This window comes from Catharus ustulatus, chromosome 4, assembly GCF_009819885.2.
Source record: "Catharus ustulatus isolate bCatUst1 chromosome 4, bCatUst1.pri.v2, whole genome shotgun sequence".
Lineage (NCBI taxonomy): Eukaryota > Metazoa > Chordata > Aves > Passeriformes > Turdidae > Catharus > Catharus ustulatus.
This window is the reverse complement of record NC_046224.1, coordinates 12,992,438-13,008,794: the sequence shown is the minus strand read 5'-3', so window position 1 is coordinate 13,008,794 and position 16,357 is coordinate 12,992,438. Positions and strand designations below refer to the sequence as shown.

The 16,357-nt window shown below is 39.8% G+C and overlaps 1 protein-coding gene across 3 annotated transcripts in view; it reads left to right on the top strand.

Annotated features, from left to right (window-relative positions):
* The window catches only part of SLC26A5 (solute carrier family 26 member 5), a 32,997-nt gene extending 18,235 nt beyond the window's left edge, over nucleotides 1-14,762 (top strand). For all 3 annotated transcript variants that reach the window (XM_033056965.1, XM_033056966.1, XM_033056967.1), the window contains 13 exons: nucleotides 1,194-1,346; nucleotides 2,557-2,639; nucleotides 2,734-2,881; nucleotides 4,532-4,645; nucleotides 4,953-5,030; nucleotides 6,451-6,546; nucleotides 7,300-7,406; nucleotides 8,553-8,622; nucleotides 9,995-10,087; nucleotides 10,968-11,090; nucleotides 11,950-12,156; nucleotides 12,414-12,468; nucleotides 13,000-14,762. In XM_033056965.1, coding sequence (XP_032912856.1) covers nucleotides 1,194-1,346; nucleotides 2,557-2,639; nucleotides 2,734-2,881; nucleotides 4,532-4,645; nucleotides 4,953-5,030; nucleotides 6,451-6,546; nucleotides 7,300-7,406; nucleotides 8,553-8,622; nucleotides 9,995-10,087; nucleotides 10,968-11,090; nucleotides 11,950-12,156; nucleotides 12,414-12,468; nucleotides 13,000-13,142 — 1,470 coding nt within the window. In that variant the 3' untranslated portion in view covers nucleotides 13,143-14,762. The remainder of the gene's footprint in view (nucleotides 1-1,193; nucleotides 1,347-2,556; nucleotides 2,640-2,733; nucleotides 2,882-4,531; nucleotides 4,646-4,952; nucleotides 5,031-6,450; nucleotides 6,547-7,299; nucleotides 7,407-8,552; nucleotides 8,623-9,994; nucleotides 10,088-10,967; nucleotides 11,091-11,949; nucleotides 12,157-12,413; nucleotides 12,469-12,999) is intronic.
* The last annotated feature ends 1,595 nt before the right edge of the window (nucleotides 14,763-16,357 follow it).

Genomic DNA, 16,357 nt, shown 5'->3' with positions numbered 1-16,357 from the left:
GAATATCGAAAAGTGTGACTTGATAGATCCACATCTGAGGATCTGAGATGGGCAGATTTTGGGATTCTGCTGAATGTATTTTCATAATGTGAACACATACTGTTCATTAAGCAAGTCTCTTGTGCCCTGGGGGAAAATGTGCTCCTGGAATGCTTCTCTGTAAATCAGGCATGTTCTGCAAAGCTAGGACATGTTACTCTCAGAATCTTTCCACTCTTAAGTGGAAGAAAAGGGAAGATCTCATATGTCTGTGAAAACCTAAGTTTTTGAAAAATACGTTGTGGGAATCTTTTTGTATGTTTGTGCAGATATAATGAACCTTTTGCAAATAAGTCTGTATTAATGATTAATTCCAAAATTTGCTGTTCAGTTCACTGAACTGGGAACCAGTCATACCGATTGCCAAACAAATAGAAGGGAAGTTATAAATTCAGGATGCATACTACCAGGATATCTTGAATGTATAATATCCTGCCAGTTGTTGCAATTTTCAATCTGCATAAGGGAGAGTATGTTTGTCTTCTTTCAAAGACCTCTCCAGAGGTTATTTATTTCTTTTAATGCAGTGGAAGAAGGAGAAATAATAAGTATGGGGAATTATTTACCCTCTGGCAACCTGTGTATTCCAGCAGGTTTTTTTTCTAACACCCTTTTAGGAAGCATTTTTAATTAAAAGGTATTTGGAATAATGGCCAGTTCAGCAGCATTACAGGATCACTGTTATTTAACCATAATGTTATAGCAACCTCAATAGTTCTACCAGCAGCTTTATTGTTTTAGAATAGTTTATGCAGCTCTAAGTAAATGTGACTTTCCAAAAAAGATTTGAAGGTATTAGAAGGAATTTGCATTTATTGCTTTCAGGTAGCTGCCACTGAGGAATGTGTGTGAAAATGTTGAGAATGAGAAACATGGTTTAGTTTAGGCTTTTTACCCCATTAAAGTTTTTTCTCCAAATTTTTGCCCCCTTTAAGGAACACTGATATTGTAAATGGTTCAAGTGCATTTCTCTCACTAAGATACTCAAGTCTTGTGTGTTTTGTAGGAATAATGGTGAGGCCCTCATTCACTGTGGTTATAAATTTGGAATGAAGCCATGGCTGAAAAGCAGTGTATAATTGCTCTTTTGTGGAAAATCTCCATGAAGATTATATTTTCTTAAGAATAATTATGATGCTTCTGGTATGTTACAGACCCTAGCTGCTGTGCTTTCAAAAATAACAACAACCAATATTGCTACAATGATTGTTGGATTAACGTGCATTATTCTATTGCTGACTGGCAAGAAAATCAATCGGCGGTTTAAGAAGAAACTCCCAGTTCCTGTTCCTATGGAGATCATTGTGGTAAGCCAGATAGGAAATTCTATGGCTAAATTATATGGCTATTCTAAAGCTAAATCTTATCTTACTGAGCTTGAGAGTATCTTCCGTTGGACACAATTCATTTGTACATTAATCCAATTGAAGGTTTGGATTCTCTTAAAATTAAGAACTGGAATGCCCATATGGAGACCATAAAGTCACAAAGAAGAATTGAAAAACAATTTAAACACTCCCCAGTCCCCTATAGCAATGGGTAGATACATATGTGTTGTAAAACCTTCTCTTTCTAGGAGTTTGGGCACCTGACTCTCTGCAAGACAATGCAGAGTGTCTTGGGAGCATTTCCCACTTGGAGTCCAAGAGCTCAGAACCCTTTTCTGAAGGAAGGTGCTTACAGATGCCTGTTCAGATTGCAGGGCTTGCTCACTTTTTGAAATGCAGTAGCAGAAAGAAGAGCAGGAACCATCAGGACTAAATACTTCTTCCTTTCTCTGTTTCTGAGACTGATAACTGGCTGTAGCACTGATTCTGTTTCAGACAACTAGTCTAAAATATCTGTATAAAACAGATTATCATAATACAGACAAAGCCTACAGCTCAGACAACCTTTTGCCTTTAAAAGTGATTTGATTTTAAAATGAGTTCTCAGAATACTGCAGCTCTCAAAAGACCTGCACATAATGGAATCAAGAAAGGGAATAATTGAAGCTATGGGCACAATCTAGATAGAGGAACAAAGAAAAGGGATTCCAGTGAGAGATGAGGGAGATGGTATAATAGGGTATATTTTTGATAGGCAATAGCAAAACAATGTTCCTTTCTTTGCTGTTGCATCAGTTGTCTTTACAGGTAACAGGCACGTGCAAATAAGCCAGTGCACACAGGCAGAAGTGTCCTTGCATTTAATTTTTCCAATACACTAATTTGCCTGAGCTTGGCTTAGGCAAAGGGAATATGAGTGATTCATAACATACCTTGTTCATAACATAGCTTGTTCCACTTAAATGTTTACCAAAAAAACTATAAAATCAGGATGAGTTGGACATGATGAAGAGGAAGTCATGACGCTTCCTCATTTTTGTCTGTTTTTTTAGCCCCTAAGTCATAGAAAACTGATTGACAAATAAATGTAACCCCTTGTGTGTATTAATCATAGTAATCTAACCTTTATATCTCTTCAGGCTTTATCTCTTTTTAGATAATGTTTACAAATGTGTTTGTGGATTTTTAGGTCATTATTGGCACAGGAGTTTCAGCTGGAATGAATCTGAATGAGTCATACAAAGTGAAGGTTGTTGGGAGTATTCCTCAAGGGTAGGGATGATGCATTCTTATTAAGACTCTGTCTTTTCTTTATTACATTTGATTCTTACCATATTAATCTATAAATGTTAATTTCATCTCCAAGGTTACGTGCACCAGCAGTTCCTCAGATTCAGCTAAACCCAGCAATGCTTGGGGATGCAGTAGCAATAGCAATAGTTGGATTTTCAATGGCTGTATCAATGGCCAAGATCTTTGCCCTTAAACATGGTTACACCATCGACGGGAATCAGGTAAAAGTAGCAGGGTTGCTTTGTTGAAAATTCTCAGTAGCACCTTTGTTACATCATTAAAGTAACGTGTGATATTGGCAAAAATGAGGGGTTTTTTCAATAGTGGAATCAGGCCAGATTTTTGACATATTTAAAGGCCAGAAATTAGTTAAAGTTCTTCTTCTGGCTGTGTTTAAATAACAAGTTTCATTTCTAGCTTAATTTTGGGAAACCTGCTTCTGCTATACTTGGACATGCACATGAATATTAATTTTTGGGACAAACATTTCTTGGCCATACTGATGAGCAGCTACATTTTTTCTGCTTTCTGTAATAGAGCAAAGCATAGAGGTCCCGTGTGATAGATACAGTACCTTATGTGTCAAAGAACTCTAGGCAGGAGTTTAAAAATTCCAATTATGTTTTATAGTTTCTTTTTATTCCTGCCTTTTGCAAATGGGAAACTTGACATTTTCTGGGGCAGCAATTGGCCCTGTCTTTACTTAGCATTCTGAGCATGACTTGAGTGATAAGGACAGTGTTTAGGACTCCCTAAAATTAAAATTAGATGTCCTCTTTACCTACTCTGGCCTTCCTGTGCAATTTAGAATCAATACTTCAACTGGATTATTGGTCGATATCATTGTGGTATCAAGGGAGACAGAGTTCCTGTGCTGTAGCACATCTCCTAGAGCACACATCTGACACAGCACAGATCAGCTGTTTCCCCCCTTATCAAAATTATTGCCTTCCTCTGAGAGTAAATGAAGTATACCTACAGAGTTTTACATCTGGTCAGGTGAATCTCATCCTTCATGTCATTGTGCTCTATTACCCAAAGATAGAAGAGGACAAGTCTGTAATGCATGAATGTTAATTTGCTCTATTTACCTTAAACATAATCATCCCTGACCTATATCTTTCCCTCAGGAGGGGCCAGATGCTACTTAATTTGGGTGTTAAACTGTAGAACTCCTTGTCACAGTAGCAGTGCCTTTAAATTAATCCAAACAGGATTGTACAAACTCAAAGAGAAAAACTCATTGAGAACGATTGGAAATGTATGACTCAATTACAAATAGCAAGATGCAGAATAGTCTGGGGAGGCTTTATTACTAGGAAATAATTTCTTAGGCATCAGAAATGCAGTGCTGAGGTGGGATCTTCCTGAGGAAGCAGTGGACACTCATTCGTTCTTTCATATTCAGAAATGGATTACCACTCATGGAAACATAGGCAGGGCTGCTCATGGTTTTAAACCATAGGCTGGGAAGCAAAGAATGGTGTTTGCATGAAAAAATATTTTTCGTGTATATTCAGGGTTAAAATTCAAATTATCCCCAAAGTGAAGAAATCCTTAAAACAAGCAGTGCTGTCATTCATTTTAGTTTTCAGTCTGATTAATTCTTGTAACATTTAGGGATGGGAAATGTCTCCAGCATTTCTGTAGAGGCTTTATTTAACAGATGATTTAACATGCATCAGCTTGTGCATGTGTGAGAACTACAAGCATAAGCTACAATTAGGTTGCTCATTCTCTACAATGAAGTTACTAGAAAGCACTGTAAATAAGATGTGGTTGTTAATGTCTGCGCATAGTTCCAGCTTGGTACCACTGCTAGATATAATTGCCTTTGGCTTTTTTTTTTTTTGCTCTATTGTTTAACACAGGAACTTATTGCCTTGGGAATATGCAACTCTGTGGGGTCATTTTTCCAAACCTTTCCAATCACGTGCTCAATGTCTCGAAGTCTTGTCCAGGAGGGCACTGGTGGAAAAACTCAGGTATGTAGAATACCCAAATTGTGAGCCAAATGAAGTTTACTCTTTGGAGCTCCAAAAGTAAAGTCTGAAGCTTATCTAGATGGCTATATTTCTCTGCCTGGACCAGAAGAAATAACATGTTTCCCACGTTTCAAATCCAGACTAGGTCAGGATAGAAAGCAGCATGATAGGCAAAATGGGTGAACTGAATGGAAAGAATCAAAAGTCATTTGAACCACCAGCCTTATGGAAAGCACAAGGGTTAGCTAGTCAGTAATATTTCCCCTTGGGGATACTTATAAATAATCTCTGGCTTTTATTCCTTCAGATTGCAGGTGCACTCTCTGCAGTTATAGTTCTATTGGTAATTGTGGCTATTGGATACCTTTTTGAACCACTTCCTCAGGTAAGGGAGTTTTGCATATTAGGCATTGCATTGACTGTGAGCAGAGACCCATGAGTATTGCTATAATTTGAGATTGTGGGAGAGTTAGTAAACAACAGTAAGGCTCTGGTCTGGAAACCTTTAAATTTTGTATGCATTTTTGCTGCAAATTAGCCTAGAAATAAATAATGTTTTGAACTATCCAGCATGGTTTTGTTGTTGTTTTTAGTATTGGATATCTTGGACTCTGTCCTTAGAACATAAGAATACCTACAAGCAAATCCTCTTTAGAACTGTTTAGGTTGGAAAAGACGAGTCCAGCTGTTAAGTCAGCACTGCCAAGCCCACCACTGAATCATGCACCTAAATGCCACATCTACTTACTTTAAATATCTCCAGGGATGGTGATTCAGCTGCTTCCTGGGTAGCCTGTTCCAATTCTTGACAAACTTTTCCATGAAGAAACTTTTCCTCATATCCAATCTAAACCTCCCCTGGCACAACTTGAGGTGCTTTCCTCTCATTCTGTCACTTTTTACTGCATAGAGGAGTCTAATCCCCACCTGGCCACAGCCTCTTCTCAGGCAGTTTAGAGGGTGATAAGGTCTCCTCTGAGCCTCTTTTTTTCCAGACTGAACACACCCAGCTGCTTCTCATCAGAATTGTGCTTCAGACCCTTCCCCAGCTCCATTGCCCTTCTCTGGATTTGCTCCAGCACCTCAATGTCCATCTTGTAGTGAGGGGCCCAAAACTGAACACAGGATTTGAGGTGTGGCATCATCAGTTCTGAGTACAGAGGGACAATCACTGCCCTGGTCCTGCTGGCCACATTTGATTGTAGCATAGGAATTCTGGGTTGTGGTTAAAAAGTTAAAAGAAAGTCACAGCTTGGCTAGTAGAAGGCTGTGGCTGCATAATTGCTCAGCATAATGAGTTGGGTTTGCTGCAATTTATACTTATTTGTATAAAAATATATTTATGTACGTTTATTTCTGACTTTTAAAAAAAGTCTGTTTCTGATGATGTGCAAAGGATGATAACAATTCCTGTTTCTTGTCATAGGAGTTGGACCTTGGGTTATAACTATATGAGTGTTACAGGAATTATTTCAGTATGTTGTAGAGAAACATGAATTTGAGATTATAGTCTACTGCTTCAGGCACTGTAAGTGTAGCAGCATGAAGTGTAGGAACCTGTGATTCCTCTTGCTAGGAAAGAGTAAATCAAACTGAACTGAACTGGTATGCCATTTCTGCAGCTGCAGTAAAAACACATATCCACTGAAATACCTGAAAAGTTGTGGGTTTTTTAATAGAACATCTCTTCAGTGGACTTACATCACTTATAAAGCACAGAAATAGTTATTTGTGATTCTTTAAAATTCTTACTTATCACTGGGTTTATTTTGCTTCTGAAAATTGCATTTTTGTAATGTTCTTAGACAGTGCTAGCTGGAATTGTCATGGTGAACCTAAAGGGAATGCTTAAACAGTTTAGAGATATCAGGCACTTCTGGAGAACCAGTAAGATCGAGCTGGTGAGTATTGCACAGCTCAGTGCATATATTTTACTATATTAAATTAGTTGTTTTCCTCAAAACAGCATAGAAACTTACCAAGAAGTTACAAATTAGTGTTGTATTGCAGATGCATGTAAGACAGGGAGCTGGAAGTACCCTGGGAGAGTGATCTGTTGGAGGCAAGAATATTTTTGTTGTTGCTAAACAATCTTGTAACTCAGGTCAGAAGTAGTTTGGTTGCAGCAAAAGCAAAGCTCTGTCAGTTTTGCTGTAGAAACTGCAGTGAAGGCTGTGGGAATGTCTGAGAAGAATTTGAAAACAGAGTAACAAAGAAAACCACTCAAAGGTATTTGCCATCTTTTAAGACAAACCAAAAACCTGGCTGGAGTGGGACAGAGCTAAGCGTGTATTGGAGAGAACATTTTGGTGGCATTTCTCTCCTGTGTGAACTGGCTGATGGAGCTGAGTTAGAGCTACTGGCAAGCCTTGAATATTTTTTTAATCCTAAGTTATTTGCAGTCTGATAGTTGAACAGGATTCCTTGGAGAACAGAACTTAAGGCATTAATTAATATTGTGACAGTCAGATGTTAGAGTGCCTGGAGCTTTTATGCCTTTCTGAAAGGTGAAGGCAATTCCCATCTAGCATCATGATGGGTTACATTAGAGCCTATTCCTGGTCAGAAGTGATACATAGATTTTGAGGTTAGGCTATGCTGTTGTTTTTAACAGGAAAGAATGCATAATAACTCAGATCTTTTCTTTGTTTTAGGCCATCTGGATGGTAGCTTTTGTGGCTTCTCTTTTCCTGGGACTAGAATATGGTTTGCTTACTGCAGTAACATTTGCAATAATAACCGTTATTTACAGAACACAAAGGTCAGATTTCTTCTTTATCAAAATTAGTGTTTGCTGATCTTCTGTTTGGTTTTGTTTGTTTAAGGGGTGCAAATAAACAGAAGTCCATTCCATCCTCTTCAACTGCATGCTGTAAGGAATTTCCTTCCGAATATAGGTCATGCCCTTTGGCTCTGATCCAGGGTTCACAGTTTCTTTTTCTGAGAATGAAATTTTTAGAGGGCATGAACTTGCACTCTCAGTAATAAACAGAAGATTTTTCATTTCTCATAGTGGTTAATCTTGTTTATTTTTTTTAATGCTTTGAATTTAGAACTTTAAATCTTCTTGCTGTCAGTTTCAGTACATGATTACATTTTATGTGCACTAATTGTCATGGACAAGCTGAAGTTGTGTTGGGTCATCACGGAATGGATGCTTAGGTGTTTTAAAAGAAAGCCCTAATTTGTAAAATACCGTGGCTGTTCTAGTTTGCAAGTCACTTCTCCCCATTCAAAGTAACAAAGCTCTTATTGGGAAGCTTTCCAGGTCTGCAGCGAAGTTATTTCTTTCATGTGTAGATAGGACTAGCATATGGGGGTTTTGGGCTCAAGGTCAGGGACAGGTGGAAACTGTGTACAAGTCTTGGTTCCATCTGCATTGGAATGAAGGCAAATTGTGAGATTTCCACTCTGCATAAATAGGAGTATTTTTCTGTCATTTCTATACAGTTTTATTCTTGCAAACAAAACAGTAATGTACTTTGCTGTCACAGTTCTTGTGAGTTGTGAATATTCATCTGCTGAGGCATAGTCCTGGGGAGCAGACTGGCTCTTTGAAATTGCAGCATATTTTATGCCAGTATGAGTTTGTATATTTGCAAGACAGTCAATAGAGTTGCACCAATTGGTGCTGCAGAGAATTTGCCATTTTGCATGCTTTGACATGTGCTTTTCAGAAAATTACAGCATTTCAGTGCTAAGTTTATAAATCGTTTTTGTACTGACAGAAAATATTTTAATTGTGTTCTGCCAGAAACTGCTCACTGCATTTAACCATGTTTAGATTATCCTGTACCAGACAGGCCCTGCAGAATGACCACTTAAAATAAGTTTCAGTCTGTGTTAAACACTCAGGTTTCCACTTTATAAGTGATAATACGGGAATATTTGTTTCCTTTCTCTCTAGGCCTAAATACAGAATCCTTGGTCAGATTCCTAACACTGACATTTACTGTGATGTGGAAGAATATGAAGAGGTAGGAACGTGTTCTTCTGCATTGTGTAGTTTAATTCAGTGGAACAAAGACAGCTGTGGCAGTTTGCTGCTTTGTCCTACCACACTGCATGCATGTGCAATGCTGGCTGCTGAGCATTCACCTGTGTTGAAAGAAAGAAAGAAATTTGGGTTAGTGGTAAAGCTTGCTTTGTTCAAAATGCGAGCTCTTTGTACTGCATGTGCACTTTTATACTACTTCCGTTGTCCAAGTGTTTTGGAATACCACTGCTAAACCTGCTGTGTTCTCAAGTGCGTACCAGGCCACCTTCTTTATTTGTGTGGCAGAAGTGCATGGAATCCATGGAACCCAGGTTCCAAACTGGTATGTTCTTCAGAACTGCACAAACTGTTCAAAACAACATCCCACCCATCCCCTACTCATTAAATATACACAATTAATGGCACAATTGCTCACCATAAACTTAGCTTCTCATAAATGCCATTTTGTTCAGCCAAAAGTTGATGAAAGCATTATTGTCAGTGCAATGGATATAAACATGCTGTATTTATCCTCAAACAGCAGCTACAATTTTCTGCGCTCTCTGCTATGTTCTCAGAGATGCTGCTATGAAAGTTACATCCTGCTTTACTGAGGAACTAGTCTGTAAAAACCTATGGAAAAAGATAATGCAGTTCTGCTTTAAATATGATGCAAAGCAGGAATATGAGTGCACACATTTCTGTTTATATGCAAAGGAGAGGAGACTCCGTTTCTGTTGCACTGAATGCAGTCAGCATTTCCTCCTGGGTAAAGGTGGGGTTGGCAGCATATGGCAGGCTGGGTCTGTGCTGCTGGCCAGGTCATTTGCATGCAAAATGTCACAGTTCAGCTCGTTTAGAGATGACTGCATTTAAGGTAGGGGAGAGAAGTGAATATCAAGACCTGTCTGAAGGTCTGGATAAAACCAAAGATTTGAAAGGCTGGGTTTTTTTGGTACCTGGAGAGTCAAGGGTAAAAAAGAGAAAGACAGAAATAAGTTATTATGCCTGTAGACAGGCAGGCTAAAAGCAAGCAATTCTAGGAGTGCATGATTTCCTCCTCATGGTAATACCAGCTGCAAATAGCAACATCAGAGAACTGCAAATATTTAGGGTTTTTAATGGTTGTACATTTTGGTGTAATATAGAAGGAGAAATGTTACCAGGCATTGATAGTGTGCAATTTTACAATGGGAAAGGGAGAGGTTCTGATCTCCTGGCTGCATTTGCTCACAACAGTGCCAACCTTCTTTATCTGGCACATGCTGAGAGCCATCCAGGTTTGGTTGTTGCACTGCTGCTTCTTCATGTGTCTTGTGATCACACAGGAGCTTTTATTCTGTTTAACTGTGCACATCCAATGTTTTCCTTAGGTTAAAGAATATCCTGGAATCAAAATATTTCAAGCTAATACATCTATTTATTTTGCTAATTGTGAGTCATATAGAAACACACTGAGAAAAATGGTAAGTAAAGTAAATTTTTTAATGTCTGTGTCCTGAAAATTCAAACTGGCTTCTGAAACATGCTCATCTTTCAGCTCCTTTAGTGTAGCCCAACACTGTGTTTCTCAGCCTGTGGCTGTAAAATATGAGAAGGTGACCCTCCAGCCAGCTACAAATTATCTTAGGAAGCAACAACATTGTGGGAGGGAATAAACAGAGTGTAGCTTCATAGTGGCTGCTCACGAAAGCAGGGGGTGCAGAGCACAAACTGTCAAACCTTTTTTTTTCAGCAGGAAACTAGTTGCTGAGCTGAAAACAAAATGGGGATAAAAGTTTTCTTGTTGGGTGACTAACTTTACTGAAGTGTAAGACCGTGGAATGCTGTGGGCATTTAGTTTCTCTCTTGGGCGATAGATGACCTGCACACAGGGTGTGCCTCACTGCCTGTGTCACCCGGGCTTTCACTGGGTGCCAGTGGCAACAGCAGAACCACCCAACTCGGTGTCAGTGTGCCTGTACTAACTTCTGAAAAATTTTTCTGTAGCTCCCGTGAAGAGTCTTATACAAAACAGGTGGGTGGTGCTTGCCCTCACAAAGCAATGATCTTGCCCAAATGCACTTCTTTCCCCTTTGCTCTCTGCACTCCAATCAGCATTTGGTTGAAACACGACACTCTGTGATCTCAAGAAAAGAATGAGATGCATCTTTCCCTCATCTTGTTAACACAGTGCTTGCCAAGGTGATTCCTTCTTTATGCTGTTCTCAGCCCCACTAAGGGAAGGAGGAAAATACAGGCTTATTGTTTAAATTTATGGCAGTGATTAATTCAGTGCAAATTGATACTCCAGTGCCATCCTAACAAGCTGAATCTCCTCTGATCATACTTTTCTTCTCTTGACAGACTGGAGTGAACCCTAGTATCATATTAGCAGCAAGGAGAAAAGCCCTGAAGCGCCATGCCAGGGAGATAAAGGCAGCAAATGAGCAAAGAAAGAAAGCTGTACTGAAGCTCGTGAGCTCTTCGGTAAATATTTACTTCTGCTTTATCAGCTTACAGGCTGCTTTCAGGTGTTACCACTCTTGTGTTTTGTACAAGCTGTGCTGCTTAGAGAGCAAGTGCTGTGCAGTGGGGACAGGTAGCTGAAGGAACAGTGTAGGGATCAGAAGCTCACTGCTGTATTGGATAGTTGTGTTGGATCTTGATTGAATTCAGGTAGCACAGAGTGACACAGAAACTCTTCACACTGTCATGCTGTCTCACCAGTGGTGTTGGCAGAAATCAAAGGGACTCTGGCTCTACCCCTCCCCACACACTTGGAATAATAATGTAGGAATAAGATACAATAAAATTAATTCAAATTAGCAGCCCCTGTAACAAGAAGGTGCTGTTCCCTCTGCTAATCCTGGCATGGCCAAGATACACTGAGAAGGGTTATTTGGGATGTGCTTGTACTTTTATCCATGTTTAAACTTCCTGCCATGGTTGGGAGATGGTGTGTGATTTTACCATGAGAAACCTAAAAAACCCAATTGCTGTTCTTTTTTTGAATATATAGGTCTTGAAGGAATCAGCCAGGGATAAGACAAAGAAATGGAGTAAAAATGTCAGTAAAGATGAACAAGTGTTTGAAGGAAATGGGTAATTCAGTCCTGAGATAACAGCTTTAAACTGCTTGTGTGTGACTGTAAAAAGGCTGGGCATAGAGAACAAACCTTGATATACACAAGATATGGAAGTGTGAGTGCATGTCAAGCCAGTTTCTGTAGAGACCAGGAGGTGTACACCTTTTAAAGGCTTGAAGAACACTCGAGTGAGGGGAGCAAAGGGATGTACATTGAAAAAGCTTTGACTGCCTTTAAGCTTTATTCATCTTCTCTCCCAGAAAAACGACGTAGAAGCAACTGCGAAACATGAGATAGCAAGTGATGACTTACCTGTGAATGGAAAATTTGCAGAGTCTAGTGTACAAGACATGCCTCTTGATGAGCATGAACATTTTGTGTTGCCCAAAGCGAATATTCACTCTTTAATTCTGGATTTCACCCCAGTGAATTTTGTGGATTCAGTTGGAGCAAAAACACTAAAATCAGTAAGTAGGGGGTTTTTTCCCCAGAAAAAACCACAGAAAACTTTTCAGTTACTTAATAAGGAACCTGTCAGCATGAGACATAAAAGCCTGCTTAAATACAGTCCAATATCTCACATAATCATTGGTTTAACTCTTTAGGTTTTAGCTGAATACTGGGGAATGTGTACTGTGCAGATTTCACAGTATTTGGCTTCCAGGACTGTGATGTGTATGATGATGTGTTACCTGCATTTAACTTCAGTTTAACTCTGTTGTAGATTATACAAAAATTCAACGAAGTTGGTGTCTTTGTCTGCATTGCCGGCTGTAGTGGTGAGTTGAGTTTTTTTTTTTGGTGAGCTTTATGTGAGAGATTGTGTTTTATCTCCTTCCCTCTGCTCCCTAATTTCCTGCTGCCAGTTGTGCCTCAGTAGTATCAGCACTTTACATAAAATTGAAGAAAAGCAAGCCCACATGCCTTAACTTTAGTGAAAGTAGAATACTGATGAAATCAGCTTTGTGAGGACTGGATCATGCTCCCGTTTCTTCTAGCTGCAAGTTGCAAATGCCACACTGAACTTAATATCTTGAAATCGTAGTGGTAATGTAATAAGGGAAAAAAACCTGAAATGTTCCAGTATCTGATATTTGGGACTGTAGCATCTTCTGCCAAGAATAGCCCTCTATGTCTGCATAAGAGAATTACCTGTTTGGAGTAGAAGTAGCATGTGATGTACCTGGCAATTTCAAATATTTAGTAACAAGTAAGAGAACAAGTTCTCATCTTCTTCCTGGGATGCCGTTATCTTCCATCTTTGTACTTAAGTGTATGCACTGATGCTGTGTTTGGGTTTTGTTTTGTAGACCCTGTGACAAATGAGCTGACAAGACTGAATTTTTTTGATAAAAGTATAACAAGAGAGTTGCTGTTTCACAGTATTCACGATGCTGTCCTTGCTTGCCAAATGAAACATGGGTCTGCTGCACAGGCTGACTCCAACCTTTGAAGAGTGGCATCGAGCAGAATGGGAGCCAGATTTGTGCTGATAGAGACTTTCTGAACATTTAATTTGCACAGTTTGAAGAGAGCCTGAAGCTGTTTGCATCTACGGGTATGGGGTGGTGCTTATTTTTTGTAGGAGGAGTGGATAAGGAAATGGAAGTCTTCATGCTCTGGAATTTTTTCCTTCAATCAGGGTATAGCCTTCTAATAATACACAAGCACAAAATTATGCAAGAAAAGAAAATTCTGTGTATTCTGCTGCAATCAGAATCTGGTGGACAAGGTGACATTCCTATTTCTGGTGAGAAAATGGGCACTTTAACTCACTACAAGTGGGATCTTGCAGGAGGTAACTGTTCTGCAAGTGCAATACACTGTACCAGTGTCTTTAAAGAACTTTCTTAGATGATTTTTAAAACCTGATGTTAACATCTGCATACAAAAGATTTGTGCAATGTATAATGCTCTGCCAGCTGAATTAGTGAATTCACACTGGTGCCATTTAGCTGCTGCTGGTTTTAAATCTGGATGGTACAGTTATTTTTAAAAAAATGCCTAACCTGTCTCATCTATACCCAATTCTTCATTTTTGCTCTAAGTGAACTTCAAGTCAGAAACTCATTGTTTAATTATTACATTATAAGTATAGTAATTGCACTGCCAAAACTCAGGCTTTCTAGAAAAGAACACAGCTGATTTTAAGCTAAACTTAATTCAGCTTCAAAGTTTGAAGACAAAACTGGTTTAAGACAGGAATGAAGCCTATTTAAGTTAAGAACTGATGCCCTATATGCAGTCTCTTTAGGAACGAAAATTTAAGCAAGATCTGAAGTTTCAGTGGTCCAAAAAAAAAATTAAAAAGGTACTTTTCTGTTGCCCATCTTCCTCCCAGTAGTGCTGTTTCTGCCTCAGCTTTTAAGTGCTTTGAGAAATAGAGTTCAATGGTACATGTTTGGGTTTTTTTAAAAGACATGGTAGCATGGGATTTCTTTTTCTTTTGTCAGGCTGGCCACTGTGGTACTGCCTCACTTCAGGTTTGACATGAAAACCATGGAACTCATGCAAAAGAAATCTTCAATGCCCCTGTTTCCCTCACAACAGTCACTGTGAAGCTCAGCAGAGGCAGGAATCGGAAAGTTTCTCTCTAGGTGATTTTGACAGCACAGGGCACTCAGCACCCTCAAATGACAGGTCCTGTGCATAAGGAATTCAGACACCTTCCTCACCTCTGGTCACAGAATGTAATACTCTTATTTTATTTCAGGCTCTGTTGCAGTTAGGGATTGCTTCAGGTAAACTGTTTCCAGGAACCAGGGAAGTCGGGGAAGATACTTTATTTCCTCAGACTCCCCTACCCATAAGGATGGGAAGCTTTCTGCATCAGAAATTTGCTGCTTAACTGGAGTTCAAAGGATGAAGTGCATGCATGTCAAGACACTGTGTGTGCTTATTTAAACAACTTTTGGTACATTTTATAATGTTCAAAAGCCTTTGTATCTACATACAGTATATTTTTCTACTTTCAGCTTGTTGCAGCTTCAGTTTTTAACTCTCTAGTTTCTTCAGTTCACATTGAAATCCTGTCAACTTCCAAAATAAAGTGATGTCACTTGTCAAAATTTTACACTTTGTCTTGATGAGACTCGGTATGAGGGACAAGAGCCCCAGATCCAAGTGCCTGATGCCAAGGGAGGGGCCAGGAGAGGTTTCCACCTCCAGGCAGCTCTTTCCTACTGTGCTGGTTACTGTCACCCCCATGAAGCCCTCTCCGAGTTGGGCCTCACAGGGACACAACTAAACCAGAGCTTCCTGGTGGAAACAGCTGCATTTCTGGGCAGCTGCTGAAATGCCAGACTGAGAACCTTTGCCCAAGAAAGTCCCACATCCCAGACCATACAGAGCAAGCGCTCCTGCACGCCCCCAGCAGTGCTGGTAACTCGTCTCATAGAACAAAGTCCTAAGCAGCTTTTGCTCATCTCTTCCTGTACTTTGCTGCCACCAGCTGAAGCACTGCTTCCTTCTGGCAGCCTAGGCCCACTCCTGGAACGGGAATACACTTCCTCTTCCCTGCACTGATTAACAGACCACTATCTAAAAGTTAAATGCTATCTTAGGCTTGTCAGTGCCAGAATAAACAACCCAAGGTCCTTTAACCTTGTAACAGGGCTCCAGTTTGTCTGCAGGGACAGGGGAGTGCCTCCCCCTGCTGCTGAAGCCCCACCACAGCAGATGGTACTGGATGGCCAAAATCTGGGTCAATACATCATAATAATTGGGGCATGCTCCTTTCCTCTCCTTTTTGTGCAAGAGTACTGATGGTAATTCAGGTACCTGGTAAGATCCAAACTCTTTCTCCATACTTCACTTACCCTTCTCAGTTAAAACTACACTGGTACATAGAGATGCTTTCTGAAAATGAGAAACGTTCTGTCCCACCAGTAAACTTGCATCCTTCCCTAAAATGTTCTTCCTGAAAGGACACACAAGTATTGAGATTGCCCAAGTTTCCATATCAAGACAATGACACCAGCCACAAACCTAACCCGGTCCATGGCTGCCTACTCTCCCTATTGTACGCATTTCCTTTTTTGAAAAGAAAAATAAAAGTGACCTCATAATTTAAGCTTGATAAAATGATGGGTCTCATTTTGCTACAACTGACAATAAAACTTCTCCCACTTCCAAGATAAAGCAGTTCCCAAAAGCATTTTTTTTCCCTCAGCTATTTCTTTAAGCTCTTCCACCTCTTCCCCTGAAACTACTTTAATACAACACTTGAAATAAAAGGAAAATGGAAGGCTTTTGGTTTTTCTTTTTAGCACACCCAGCTCTACAGGAACATGTCAGATGAATGAGGATTAACTTTTCAAGGCTGCCTGTGGCCAACTCCCAGCCCCTGCTCAGTTATGGAGCACCAGGACCCTGTCAGGGTCATCCTGTGTGCAGCAGCATCTCAGACAAGTCACACAAGGGATCAAAGTGCTCGCTACCAGACTGATGTCAAACTTCACAGCAGGATCAGGGAAAAGGAATTTTCCATCCCTTAGCACTAAGAAGTCACACCTTCCTCCTCCTTGACCCATTTACTATTTTGTAAGATACAAGAAAGAATCTCAGCAACAGGGATAGAAAAAACACTGAAGATAAAAAAGCAAGTTGTGATGGTACCAGAACATTCACCAAGGGAGGGAAAAAGACATCCTTTCATGTTTTCCCTAA